Source organism: Lepidochelys kempii, chromosome 2, assembly GCF_965140285.1.
Source record: "Lepidochelys kempii isolate rLepKem1 chromosome 2, rLepKem1.hap1, whole genome shotgun sequence".
In the NCBI taxonomy this organism is placed as follows: Eukaryota; Metazoa; Chordata; order Testudines; family Cheloniidae; genus Lepidochelys; species Lepidochelys kempii.
In genome coordinates this window covers 236,286,269-236,301,162 of record NC_136381.1, presented here as the reverse complement: position 1 = coordinate 236,301,162, position 14,894 = coordinate 236,286,269, and the positions used below count along the sequence as shown (strand labels likewise).

Genomic DNA, 14,894 nt, shown 5'->3' with positions numbered 1-14,894 from the left:
GGTACGTACAAGGGCTGAGACACACTTTGGGGATCAGGAACGTGGGTAAAGCCAGAGGAGCCCTTAACACAGACAGTGCCAGAGCAGACACCAGCCTCCCTGTCGGTGGACTCCCAGTGCAATTTCTTCCTCTTTTGGGATGGTGCCAATAACTCCAGCACCACTTGTTGAGGATGCAATCCATCCCATCATCCAGATCATTAATGAAGATGTTGAACAAAACCGACCCCAGGACAGACCCCTGGGGCACTCCGCTTGATACCAACTGCAAACTAGACATCAAGCCGTTGACCACTACCCATTGAGCCCGACAATCTAGACAGCTTTCTATCTACCTTATAGTCCATTCATCCAATCCATACTTCTTTAACTTGCTGGCAAGAATATTGTGGGAGATTGTATCAAAACCTTTCCTAAGTTAAGATATATCATGTCCACCACTTTCCCTATATCCACAGAGCCAGTTATCTCATCAAAGAAGACAATCAGATTGGTCAGGCATGACTTGCCCTTGGTGAATCCATGTTGACTGTTCCTGGTCACTTTTCTCTCCTTCAAGTGCTCCAAAATGGATTCCTTGAGGACCTGCTCCATGATTTTTCTGGAGACTCAAGTGAGGCTGATCAGTCTGGAGTTCCTCTGATTCTCCTTCTTCCCTTTTTTAAAGATGGGCACTATATTTGCGTTTTTTCAGTCATCCAGGACCTCCCTCGATTCCCAGGAGTTTTCAAAGATAATGGTCAATGGCTCTGCAATCACATAGCCAACTCCCTCAGCACCCTCGGATGCATTGCATCCAACCCCATGGACTTGTGTTTGTCCAGCTTTTCTAAATAGTCCTTAAACTGTTCTTTCACCACTAAGGGCTGCTCACCTCCTCCCCAAACTGTGCTGCCCAGTGCAGCAGTCTGGGAGCTGACCTTGACTGTGGAAACCAAGGCAAAAGAAGCATAGAGTACTTCAGCTTTTTCCACATCATCTGCCACTAGGTTGCCTCCCCCATTCAGTAAGGATCCCACACTTTCCCTGACCTTCTTCTTGTTGCTAACATACCTGTAAAAACCCTTCTTGTTACCCTTCACATACCTTGCTAGCTGCAACTCCAATTGTGCTTTGGCCTTCCTGATTACACCCCTGCATGCTCAAGCAATATCTTTATACTCCTCCCTAGTCATCCGTCCAAGTTTCCACTTCTTGTAAACTTCCTTTTTGTGTTTAAGCTCACTGAAGATTTCGCTGTTAAGTCAAGCTGGTCGCCTGCTATATTTGCTATTCTTTCTGCACATCGGGATGGTTTGTTCCTGAGCCCTCAATAAGGCTTCTTTAAAATACAGCCAGCTCTCCTGGACTCTGTTCTCCCTCATATTAGCCTCCCAGTGGATCCTGCCCATCAGTTCCCTGGGGGAGTCAAAGTCTGCTTTTCTGAAGTCCAAGGTCCGTATTCTGCTGCTCTCCTTTCTTCCTTTTTTCAGGATCCTGGACTCGACTACCTCATGATCACTGCTGCCCAGGTTGCCATCCACGTCTACTTCCCCTACCAATTCATCCCTGTTTGTGAGCAGCAGGTCAAGAAAAGCACGGCCCCTACTTGGTTCCACAAGCACTTGCACCAGGAAGTTGTCCCCAAGACTCTCCAAAAACTTCCTGGATTGTCTGTGCACTGCTGTATTGCTCTCCCAGCAGATGGCAGGGTGATTGAAGTCCCCCATAAGAACCAGGGCCTGTGATCTGGAAACTTCTGTTTGTTGTCCGAAGAAAGCCTCATCTACCTCATCCTCCTGGTGTGGTGATCTATAGCAGATGCCCACCACGACATCACCCTTGTTGCTCTCGCCTCTAAATTTAACCCAAAGACTCTCAACAGGCTTTTCTCCAGTTTCATACTGGAGCTCTGAGCAATCATACTGCTCTTTTACATATAGTGCAACTCCTCCACCTTTTCTCCTCCACCTGTCCTTCCTGAACAGTTTATACCCATCCATGACAGTGCTCCAGTCATGTGAGTTACCTCACCAAGTCTCTGTTATTCCAATCACATCATAGTTCCTTGACTGTGCCAGGACTTTCAATTCTTCCTGCTTGTTTCCCAAGCTTCTTGAGTCCATCTACAGGCACCTAAGATAACTAGCCAATTCCCCTACTTTCTCAGTATGAATCAAGCGGCGTCCCCTGTTACACCCTCCTCCTTGTGTTTCCTCCTGGTATTCTACTTCCCGACTTACCTCAGGGCTTAGGTCTCCATCCTCCAGTGAATCTAGTTTAAAGCCCTCCACACTAGGTTGGTAAGCCTGCCTGCGAAGATGCTCTTCCCTCTCTTCGTTAGGTGGATGCCATCTCTTCCTAGCAATCCTTTTTCCAGGAACAATACCCCATGGTCGAAGAATCCAAAGCCCTCTCTCCAACACCACCTGCGTAACCATGCATTTACTTCCACAATTCGATGGTCCCTACCTGGGCCTTTTCCTTCAACAAGGAGGATTGATGAGAACACTATTTGCACCTCAAACTCCTTTATCCTTCTTCCCAGAGCCACATAGTCTGCAGTGACCTGCTCAAGGTCATTCTTGGCAGTATCATTGGTGCCCATGTGGAGAAGAAGGAAGGGATGACAGTCTTGATCAGTCTCGGCAGACACTCTGTCACATCCTGTTCCTCCACAGTTCCTCCCTATTTGTCAGAATCAAATCTAGAACAGCTTCTCCACTAGTACGTTTCTCCACCAAAAAATTGTCTCCAATACATTCCAAAAACTTGTTGGATAATCTGTGTACCCCTCTATTATTTTCCCAAAGGATGTCTGTGTATTTGAAATCCCCCATCACCACCAAGTCCTGTTCATATTAGATTATATTCTTGTCTTCTCTGAAAACCAGATGCTACTTGAGCAACACTTTTGCCTTGCCTTTGACAGACTCATAGAATCATAGAATATCAGAGTTGGAAGGGACCTCAGGAGATCATCTTGTCCAACCCCTGCTCGAAGCAGGACCAATACTCAATTTTTGCTCCAGATCCCTAAATGGCCCCCTCAAGGATTGAACTTACAACCCTGGGTTTAGCAGGCCAATGCTCAAACCACTGAGCTATCCCTCCCCCACAGACTCTGGCAGCATCACCTTTATATCAGAGAAATGTGACTTTAACAAGGACGTTATCGAGTTCCTTGGTTATATAATTTCCACTGACAGCCTGAGAATGGACCCATGGAAAGTGTCTGTCATCATTCAGTGGAGCATCCCAAAGGATGTAAAGGACATCCAGTGGTTTCTTGGATTTGCCAATTTTTATTGGTGCTTCACTAAAGAATTCTCCCAGTTGTAGCACTGATAACAGTGCTCCTCAAAAAATGGCTTTGCTTTGTCTGGTTGGTGGAAGTACAGTCTGCCTTCAATCAGCTAAAGAAAGCCTTCACTTCAGCTCCTGTTCTTGTGCACACAGATCCCACCAACTCTTTTACTGTGGAAGCAGATGCCTTGAATTTCGTAATTGGGGCCATACTTTTGCAAAATGCAGGCCCCTGAAACCAGCTCCATCCTTGTGTGTATTATTCACATTAACTAAGCCATGCTGAGAAGAATTACAATATCTGGAACAAGGAACTACTTACAATTAAAAGGGCATTCAAAGAACAGAGACATCTTTTGGAAGGAACTCAGTCTCCAGTCCAGGTCCTCACAGATCACAAGAACTTAGAATATCTTCAAATGGCCCATAATCTAGATCAACATCTAGATCCACGGGTCATTTTTTTTGCCACTTCGTTTCATCACCTGCTGCCCTGGGTCATGAAATGGGAAAGCAGATGCCCTTTCCCACAAGGAGAAATACACCGCAGCAGAGAAGACTCCCCAAAATACTGTGCTACAACCATTAATTTTATTCATGGAACCACAGACCAGGATTTGATGTCCCTTATTCGGACTCTATTCCATGAAGACCCACAAGCAGCCAAAATCTGTCAACATTTGATACTTCTGACATCCCATTCAGGTTTCCACTTGCACAATGATCTACTGTATGGTAGGAAGTGCCTTTACATTCCAGAAGGTCTGTCAGGACTCAAAATGTTAAGAATGTGCCATGCCACACAAGCGGCCAGCCCTCTAGGCCACAGTTAAGACCCTGGACTTGAGGCTATGAAGTTTCTGGTGGCCACGGGAGAGTACTGACATGAAAAAAATATATATCAGTTCCTATGACCTTTGCTGTGTAAGCAAGTGCCCACACATTCAAGCATTCAGCCTACTCCAGCCTCTGCCTACCATTCCTCAACCCTTGTCCATGGTCCCATTGGACTTCATTGTAGAAATACCTTGCTCCCAAGATTGTACGATCATCCTGGTAGCTGTTTACCTTCTCATTAAGGTGGTGCATCTTATTTCTTTTTTGCTCTCTCCCCAATGCTTAGGAAACAGCCTGCCTTTTCCTAAACCATGCTTTTCAGCTCCACAGATTGCCAAATAGAATAGCGCCTGATCACAGCCCACAATTCACTTTCTGATTCTGGCATGAACTCCTAGGAACTGAACTTTTCACCTCCTCAGCCTACCACCCACAGATCAACGGACAGACAGAGCAGATAAATCAAATCCACAAGCAATACCTTTGATCTTTCCTTAACTATAGTTAAGATGACTGGGTCATTCTCCTGCCCTAGGATTAATTTGCTTATAATAACTCCATCCATGCCTCCATCTGACATAGTCCATTTTCACCGTTGTCTCCATTTAATCACACCTGCAGACTTGCAAGTTTCTGCTGTGATAGACCTCATTACCCACCTTCATCAAGTACACCAGGAACTTACAGAGCATCTGGAAGCCATCAAGGAAACATACAAACACTATGGTGACCGAGATCACCAAGTTGCATCGACACTAAGAGTGGGTTGACAGGTCTGGCTGTCTGCTAACCATGTCAGATCTTTCTGCCCATCTGCCAAATTAGATCATCAATACTTGGGTCCATTCAAAATTGCTGAACAAGTCAACCTGGTAACATTTTGACTCCAGTTGCCAGAATCCCTGGAAGTCTACCTGGTTTTTTATGTGTCCCTCCTACTCAGAAAATCCCTTTCCTAGCATCTCTGCTTCACTGGCCCCTCTCATGGAGGTCCAGGGTCAGGCAGAATACAAAGTGTGAGTGTCATAAACATACAGCTAAGGGTAGCATAAAATTCCTCCTTTACCTGTAAGGGGTTAAGAAGCTCAAATAACCTGGTTGGCACCTGACCAAAAGGACCAATAAGGGAAGAAGATCATTTCAAATCTGTGGGGGGAGGTTTTGTTTTGCGCTCTTTTTGTTGTTCTCTCCGGGACAGAGAGGGACCAGGGCAGGAAAAACCATCCCCTAAAACCCTACCTAAAATAAGCATCCAAGATTACAAAAATTGTAATCTTTTGAAAATCTGGCCATAAATGCCACAATGAGAGCTACGGGTATTGGACTCCTTTGATTATTTGGCCCTGGCTGAGTGCTGAACATTAGAAAATGTGGCCCTGACGTTTTATTTGAACCTAGTCCTAAAAGCTCAAATCTCTATCCATTTGAGCTAGAGGAAGTAACTCCACTAGCAGGTAGAAAGTAGCCTATTTTTCTCACTGAGGGCAGCCACTTGGACACACTAAAGACACTGCCTGTTGAACTGATTATAGAATTTACACGTGAAAACAGTAACAGCTGGTGAGAAAAAGTAGGAGACACATGCAAAGGGTAACAAAATATGTTTTGTTTTCACATGAATGGAGATTGAGTAAGTCAGAGATGCAGGAAGGCCACTCTAAATATCAGGAGGTGCAAGGAGAATGCTCTCACTGACACAGAAGTATTGTGCTAATGGATGAGGAGGAGACCATTATTAGGCAAGCATAAGCAGTGGGGAGTAAAGGGACACAAACAGGTTTATGATCAAGTCTATGGAGGTGAGTTTAAAAATAAGGAAGGCTGTTTTGAACCTAACCCTGAAGTGAATACACAGTCAGTAGAGTTATTTAGTGTGGAAATTGTGTGGCATAAGTCCTTGGCCAGTGAGAGAGGAGGTGCCCTAGCTAAGAAATTTACAATGGTCAAGGTGAAAGGATATGAAAGCAAGAACAGGATTTCAACAGAGGTGTATGTGAGGCATTACTGAACTGTGGTCCCTACCTGGAAAATACAGGTAGCACAAAGTGGCGTTAAACTGGCTGGAGATAGGCAGAATTTTATATTGATTGTGCAGGGACACTGCCACTCAGTGGAAAGCTGGCAGAGTCATCTCTAGTGCCTCCTGTGCCAGTCCCCCACCACTCCTGATCGAAGGGAAAGAAAGGTTTGTGTAGGAGTTGTGTTGGAAACATGGGGGTGGGAGGGTAGGCACAGGGTGATGGGGGAAGGTGGAACAGAGCTGCAGAATGTCCAATCCTTAAAAGGACCCAGATCTCGTTCAATCAGGGACCCACAACCAGCTCACCAGCTCCATTCTATGTAAGGAGAATCAAGGCCAAAGAGAGGTATAAACGTAGGAGATTCAGAATCCTGATTTTCCTTAGATGTAGTGGAGAGGGGGAGCTGCATGGAGCTGGTTGAGCACAGTATGGCGATGTACTAAACAAGAAGTAAAAATTCCGATAAATAAATTTAACCTATTAGGCAGGAAGTCTAAAAGTAGAAGCTGAGCTTTTCACTAATTGTCATGCTACAAAATATCCACTTGACATATAAAATGAAGAACAATTATCACTGCAGTCTTTTAATTATGAAATAAAAACAATTCTGCTCCAGTTTCAACGTTTTAAGTGCATTTTCCCCAGATCTATTAATTCCTTAAACAATTTGTTCTGATTCACAGAATTACAAAAACATTCCTAGACCTTTATAAATAAATAAAAATCCAATGTAACAGAAAAAGAGTTGAAGACCAGCAGCTGCACATATGTGAATTAGGTCTGATGTGATAATCAATATCCCATACCCTACCTATCTGGCATGAATTAAAATGTGTATAAGTGCCATCTGGGTACAAGTTATTCACTCATTTTATAGCCCACACTCGATCTTTTATTCAGCTATGTGTTCCGTAAAGGTTCATGCGAGCACAGGCTTGGATATGGTGTATGTACAATAGAACCTCATTAATTCACACTTCAAGAATCCACACATCCCATAATTCACACTCCAGAGTGGCAGTCTCTCCTTATTTAACAAGGTTTCGTAGCAGAATTCTACCGTGAGCTTACAGAAGTATGTTCTTAAAGCTGGTGAAATAATGGTTCATTTATCTGTCTAGGCTCTATGATGGCCCCCATTACCATGGTATCTAAGCCCTTTCCCATTTATTTAAAAATAGAAACAACAATCTTTCTCTCATTTGTCCCAGCCTGTAGGAGTAATAGCTTGATTAGAGCACAGTTGTGTATGTGAGGGAGAAAGAGAGCCCCACCAGAGAGTGTGTGGGAGTATAGAACTATTGCAGAGAGGAAGCTTGATCATGAGTTTTGCATTTAGCTCTGAACAAAGTGAGTGAGTAGTGGTCATTCTTGTATATTATGAGAGTGGGTTACTTAGTCTAGGACCAGTTCCATTCAAAGCACCATCTCACAAGCCTCCTGCATTGGTTCAGAGTTTCATTGTCAGTGGAACGTAGCTGTCATGGGATCTCATTGTTGTAAAGTGAGAAACAACCTGTCAGGTAATCAGGCATAGGCGCCAACTTCCCCTCTGGCCGGTGGGTGCTCGACTCCACCCGCCCCTGCCCCTCCTCTTCCTGCACCTTCCCTGCCTCTTCTCCGCCTCCTCCCCTGAGTGCACCGCGTCCCCACTCCTTCCCCTCCCTCCCGGAAAGTGCTAAATGCCGTCAAACAGCTGTTATGCAGCAGAGGCACGGGAAGCGCTGGGAGGGAGGGGGAGGAGTGGGGACGTGGTGTGCTCGGGCGGGGGAGAAGTAGGTGAGGGAGGGGAGCTTGGCTGCCGGTGGGTGCAGAGCACCCACTAATTTTTCACCGTGGGTGCTCCAGCGCGGAGCACCCACAGAGTCAGCGGCTATGTAACCAGGTACAGTCCCATGGAGGGCATAGAAAATCTGGACAGACTTTGAACTTGTCTCTATTCAATACAGAGCTGGTGCAGAGAGCAGAGCACTGCAGCAATGCACTCATGGCAACCCGTGTGACTACGCACATTGTCTGCTGAATTTTGTACTAGCTGGAGCTTTCGTAGCCAGTGTGGCTTCATTCCTGGATGTGCAACAATCAACAGGACACAAGGTTCTTGGAAAAGATCTGGGATCAAGACAAAAGGCTGGGGAAAGACTAGGGTGAGCAGATGGGAGCCACAGCAAGGTCAGGGATGAATTAAGCCAAGCTACGGCTTTAGGAATATCTTACATGGGAACTCTCTGCTATGGCCTCACCCTTATACTTTGGCCCAGCCTCCTGCTTGAGATGGTAGTAGCTGGGTCTTCCCTCCCCTTGGTTGATGGGAAGTGTGACAGTATCTCTGCCTCCTTCCTCCCTCAGCCACTTGGAGAGTATGCTCCCCACTCCCTTATCAGGAGCTGGGACTCCGCATCATAGAGCCTCCTGCTCTAGTTGGGTAGCAGGGCACCGACCTGCACCCCACCTACCTGGCTGGAGAAGGTGACAGCTGCAGTAGCCAGGGGACTCATCCTTCTTCCCCCAGAAACCCTGAGGATCTGTGAGGTCCTGCCCCACTGAACTGATGACTGTGGCTTTCTCCCCACAGCAGTGGCAAAAACTGCAGTTGAGTCCCCGGAGAGTAGCAGGCTTTCCTCCTTGACCCCGAAAAAAGCAACAGGGGCGTGGTCTGGTCTGGTCTGGTGGGTGGGCGGGCCAAATGGCTTCTTACCCAGCTTTTGTGACTGCCTTTCCTTCCTCAGCTGAGCGCTCACTACAGATTCAAACACTCCTAACTGCAGCAGTTACACCCAGTTCACACTTTGAAGCTTCTTTTCATAACTATGAGGGCTGGAGGCTTACTTTATTTTTGTTTTAAAACTAAAGCAGGGATTCTGAACTCACCATCTCACTGTGGTAGGGACCCTAGACCCACGTTTACTGGTGCCTACCCTTTAATCTAGCCCTGGGCAAGTCTATAAGGGGTCAGAGTACAAGGTTGGGAAAAGGCTGGATTGTCGGAGAGAGAGGGGATACACAGATGGACTGAGAGGAGGAGATGAGAGGATAAGCTTATGTATTAGAGAGTGGAAAGGTTGTTAGATCTCTGACCAAAAGTACTGGTTTCATTCACATTCAGACTGTGAGGCAATAAACTCTAAAGCAATGAGCACAGGGCTGGGAGTCAGAAAGGGTCTGATATTCTAAAATCCCAGCTCTGACACTGATTAGCTGTGGGATTTTAGGCACATCATTTCATCTCTTCCTCATCTGGGATTCGATTTTGTCCTCTAGCACCTGGGTGCTGCTCTCACATAAGTGAAGACAGACCCAATCCCCAGTAAAATGGGGGGAATAATTATTTACCCCAAAGGGTTATTGTGAGAATTAATTAGCATTTGTACAATGCTCTGAACATGTGAATCATTAACTAAGTGTTAAGTATGATTATATTTCTGTTCCAAGCACTGAATGACTGGCCTTAACATGTTCCTCATTAGTTTCTAATGGTGATGTCCATAACTCAAAAACATTAAAAAATGAAATCTGTCGAACAACCTCAAAATTAAAGATGAAATTCCAGATAAAACTATCCTAGCAAGTAACAAACGCTCTTTTAGGTTAAAAGTAAAAAATGTAACACAATTTTGAACAATTTAGAAAACAAACTCCAGAGGGATTTGTGTTTATTATGGCATTTATCACCCCTCCTTTAGTACTGCATATTTGCAAATTGTTTACATGTTTGCCTGGGTGTTTTTCTTTCCAGGGTCTCATTAATGAGCTGGAGCTCTGTAAAAGCCATATAAGCATTTGACCACTGGGAAAAGCTATAAATTAGAACATAACCATATTCAAAGCAGTCTCTAACTCTATTTCCTCCTCCATCACTTCTTGATTCCTATCCTCTTCCCACTTGGTCCACTTCCACCCTTCTTTCTTCCATCCACTCCTTAGGCCTCAGACTGCATGACCACAAACTTGCACCAAGATATCTTGGTTCTCCCTTTTCAAAAATTCCAGAAAACTCAACTGATTCATTAAGTATTCCAGCTAAAAGAACCAGAACTATGTTGTTCCATATTTTGCCCACTTACACTATATAAATAATAACACATCTTCCCAAACTTACACTACACTTACAATATATAAATAACACATATTCTCAAACATAAGGTATTCCAGATGTCACACAATTTCAGAGATATTTAATAAAACATTAAAATAACTCCCCTGCTTTGTAATAAACTCCAGAAAGCACTAGATATATTCAGTCTTTGTTCTTTATACACAAACTTGACATTTTTGTCATTTTTAAGTACAGTAGAGGACCTAGTTTCCAGCTTTTGATATTCTGTTCAACTGGGAACATACAATAGGCAACCTCAGAAAGTTTCCATTATCCCCTTTCTCCCCACCCCGCCATTTTTTTAAAAATATCACTATTTAGTGTATTTGCAATATTTTCTCCATAGTACTCCCTGCGCTTGGAATTATTACAAATACCAAAAAGTTAAGAGAACTTACTGAACACAGTACATTAAAATAATTGTATTAACTTACCTAGTATGTACATAGTTTTGATATCTGTATTTATCACCAAATTGCTTATGTTTTAAAACTTTGGCAATAAAATCAGTTTAAAAATAACAACATAACTCACCGGGAAGTACAGGAGGAGTGATCCAAAAAGGATGGTTTCCAAAAGAACCATGCCTGAAGCCCTGATGCTCTAGAAAACAGAAAAGGATGCATGACATTAGAAAATATTAATCATTTTCTCTTTAGGTTCTGAGTTATTTATGAAAGAAACCTTCATACTTGTCTGCACAGGGCCTGGCACAATAATTACCTATAAATATTATTAATCCTGATACAGTAGTTAAATTTTAATTGATTTCAACCATAAAATATCATTCCCTCTTCAGTTTTGAATGTTGTTTAACACAAAACTGTTTAGATAGCATTTACTAATGCCCAGTTTTACCTTTAAACGTACATGCATTGATTCAGATCATGGGAGTTGCAATGATGAATTTAAGGGCAGAATTTGGTCTGTTCTGTTTGGATTTCAAATAGTCCTTCAAACCTTTTCACATGCATATTTAATACCAATAACCCGGCTTCTGTAATATGTATGAATATTCTAAAATTTTATTATATACCAAAAGTGGCTTTTTAGAATGAAAGCATATAACTTTATTTCCCCCAACTTTTGTATGAGAATGCTGATTCAGTCATTCACTTTTAAGGAATCTATATCTAGCCAAGTACTGTACCCCTTAATCCTATCTATGGCACTTTGAGGCCTAATCATTATGTTCCCATTATCATTTGCTTATTGTTGTAAGTAAAAAAAATAAAAATTGATCAATCTTCTCCTCCCACTATAAATCTTGTTCCAGTAAGTTAAATGATTTATATACAGTAATCTACAGCTTATATAATAGGATAAAATGTAGACACTGCATTTCCCATTTCCTTAACTACCTACTTCATCCAACATTTTGTCATAAATCACTCTGTAAAACCCATTGTTTTTCTTTCAAACAAGGCAATTTTATGGTAGGCTGTCTCTCCGCGGAGGGGCAGGATGGCAGAAGGGTCCTTTGAAAAATCCCCTTGCTTCCTATTAAGAAAATTCTTTTATAGCCTGGAATCAACCTGCCATGCAAATCTCTCCTGTGGCTTTGGTTGGGTACCACCATATCCGTTGTAAATAAGACAGTAATTTTTAAAGACTTTTTGAAAATGTTTTACAGAAGAACTGAGGCCAAGGGATCCTTTTTTCCCTTGGCCAAAGACTCTGCAAGGAACTCTCCAGATGCCCTCATTCAGGGAGTTCACAATATGACTGTGACGGGACATACCAACTCCCCAAGGGTTAAGGAATTGCTCTGGGCACAGAAAGACACACCCCCTCACCCACTGCTGAGCATGCTCCCAGTGCAGGGAGAGCTCAAAAGGAAGCAGCTCAGCTCAGTCTGCACTGACTGAGCAGGAGAGCAGTTGGGTGCTACAACCTCCTGGAGAGAAGCCACTGGGGCTCACAGTCAAGCTGCTGCAGACCTTTCAACCATGGAGGCCAAGGACAACCAGTCACTACAGAGAGGGGAAGATGCTCCAGGGAGTGACCCAAGAGGAGTCCCAGGGGGACCCCAAGACAGACCCGTGGTGCAGATGAAGGAACAGAAGTAGGAGTAGGCAGTGATCAAAGGAACAGGCATAAGGGCACCTGTCCCTAGGCCATGTATCTGGACCATTATTTTGAACAGCCCTGGGTTGGAACCCAGTGGAGCAGGGAAGATTTGGAGTTCCCTACCCCCAGCCACTGACTCTCGTTACTGGGCGACACAGTCATTGAATACAGCTGCTGAACCCTGCCACTAGACAAGGCGGCCTCTGACTCTCACCATCCAGAGTACTGTCACTAGGCAAAACTGCCAGCCTTGGACTCAAAAACCCCCTTGACACTGACTAACTGAGATTCCTTTCTATCAATAATAGTTACATCAGCTGATCACTGTGACAAGTGTCTGATGTACTTCATGGGATAGATTGAAAGACTGGGCAGTTCTTACTATGCCTTTGTATTATGAAACCCAATGGCTCCTAACTCAGTTGGAGCTGAGTTTAACATAATTTCCGACAAAAATTGTTTTTTGCAGCTGTGGCTGCTCAAAGCCAGTGGCTGTCCCATGGCGCCATTATTGACAGGCACTAGCAATGCCTAATTTAGCATCTGTAAGAATATGGAGGTCCACTTCAAGAATGCTTCTCTGGGTGCTGCAGTGTTTTCCAACTATTACCCATGTCAAACCTCCTGTTTTTAAGAAAGATAACCAAGAATATAATAGTACTGCAGCTCTGGGTGCCTCTCCATACCAATGACACATGAGATAAGTCAAGATTAAGGCCTTTTTTGAAGGTCGAGACTGCATTAGTTAGGGGTTATGAATGATCTCTTACTGGCTTTCAGTTGAAGTCAGGGAGCCATTCGGTCATGCAAGACTTCAGCAGCTTTTAATATGAATGAGCACAGCTGATGCTTCAGCCACATAAGTTATGCCTACACAGCCTGCGAAGCAAACCTCCCACCCCAGGTCAACAGACTTGGGTTAGAGGGGCTAGCACTAGCATGATAATAGCTGTGCAGACAGCGATTTGAATTCATGGCTCAGGCTGGAACTTGGGCTTTGAAGCCCAGGAGGGGGGTAGGCTTCAGAGCCCAAGCTCCAGCCCAAGCTTCAACTTCAAAATGCTGCCTACACAGTTTTTGTTAGAGCTCTAGGGAGAGCCCAACTAACCCAACTCAAGTTCCCTTCCAGCCCTACGTTTCTGTGATTCTATACCTATAATATTGAAAAGAAAACAGTCTGTAGTTATCTTGTATTTGTATTTCACCACCAAGCAACTGAAGTGCCATGTGTCTAAAGGATCAAAGATATCTACAGTGTTGTTCAATGTATATATATTATGGGCAAGATTTTTACCCACAAAGGAAAGAATTTTCATTTACTGCAGAGGAATGTTCAGAAATAGTAAAGTTAAGAACCTTGGCATTATTTTCAGCAACATCTTTTCCCTGGAAAGCTACATGTTGGATATAGTACAAAAGTGTTTTCATTCAACTGTGCAATCTGTGCAGACTGCACCCTTATTTCTCCTGTGGTGAACTTGCAGACACAATACATAATCTTCTGACCATGAACCATGACTACTGTAATTGCCTCTTGGATCTTGTCTACACTAATATTTTAAAACATGTTTGAACAAGTTAAGTAATACCATTGGAAATCCTAGTGCAGGCAGGATACAAATGTTCATTCCTAGTTGTGTTTAACCCTTTTGGAACACATTTTCGTCTGGCCTGTACTATAAATTTCAATGATGTTAGCCAACACAAGTTACAACATGATTAAAAATGGCAGTGTAGGTGGGATCTCAGTAGGGCTTCTAGCAATGTTTCACCAACCATTTGCATCCAGTGTAGAGGTGTAAAAGGACATTTGTGCACTAAATGGTCACCTGTGGTCATATTCCAGCAGCCCTATGATTTTCTACACAAGCTGCCTATAAAATGGTATATTCTGAGATGAATCTGCTGAATTTTAGAGAACTCACTAGGGAGGGACTGAATAAAACTGAAATCTCTTAACAGATTTCGGTGCTCTGATATTTCATGCCTTTTAGGGGTTCACGTTTGTGCCTCTAATCAGAAGGTGATGAATCCTTTATATGGTGCTCCCTAAGGCATGGATATTGATAACCATGGACTTCTGCATCCATCTGTCTCCTCCCCATTTACATGTCCAAAAGCACTCTCTTTTTGGAAGTACTTTTAATATAATCACTTTCCTGTGTGCTAGGATATTTTAATTCATATTTTATGTATTTATCATTTTAGCTGCTTTTGCATATAGCATCAGGGAACATGCATTAATACCTATTGAAATTTTAATTTCCATGTAATCCAGTCTGAAGATTTTAGGTTTCCCCAGTGCACTCCCTTAATATAAGATAAATCCACACAGTATTTCAATAGTATGTAAGGGGCAAGGGGAAAAAAAGAACATGGAGACTTTTGCATCCCGAGTGAATAAAACAGTCTTGTTCTATCTCCCTGATTTCTGGAGGGAATACTTTATGCCTTCCTGTGTTAGGAAGAAATCTGTATTTCTTCCACTCTCGGGAATCATTAAATATCTATATTGAAATAATGCAGCTTCTTTGGACACTGTTGCTTTCCCACAGGCTGACAAGCCAAGCAACTTCTTTGATTAA

At 43.4% G+C, this 14,894-nt stretch overlaps 1 protein-coding gene across 1 annotated transcript in view; it reads right to left on the bottom strand.

Moving 5' to 3' along the window:
- The window catches only part of GPR158 (G protein-coupled receptor 158), a 319,256-nt gene that overhangs the window by 113,173 nt on the left and 191,189 nt on the right, over nucleotides 1-14,894 (bottom strand). Inside the window, exon 5 of the mRNA XM_073334275.2 lies at nucleotides 10,774-10,842. Within this exon, the coding sequence (XP_073190376.2) occupies nucleotides 10,774-10,842 (69 nt within the window). The remainder of the gene's footprint in view (nucleotides 1-10,773; nucleotides 10,843-14,894) is intronic.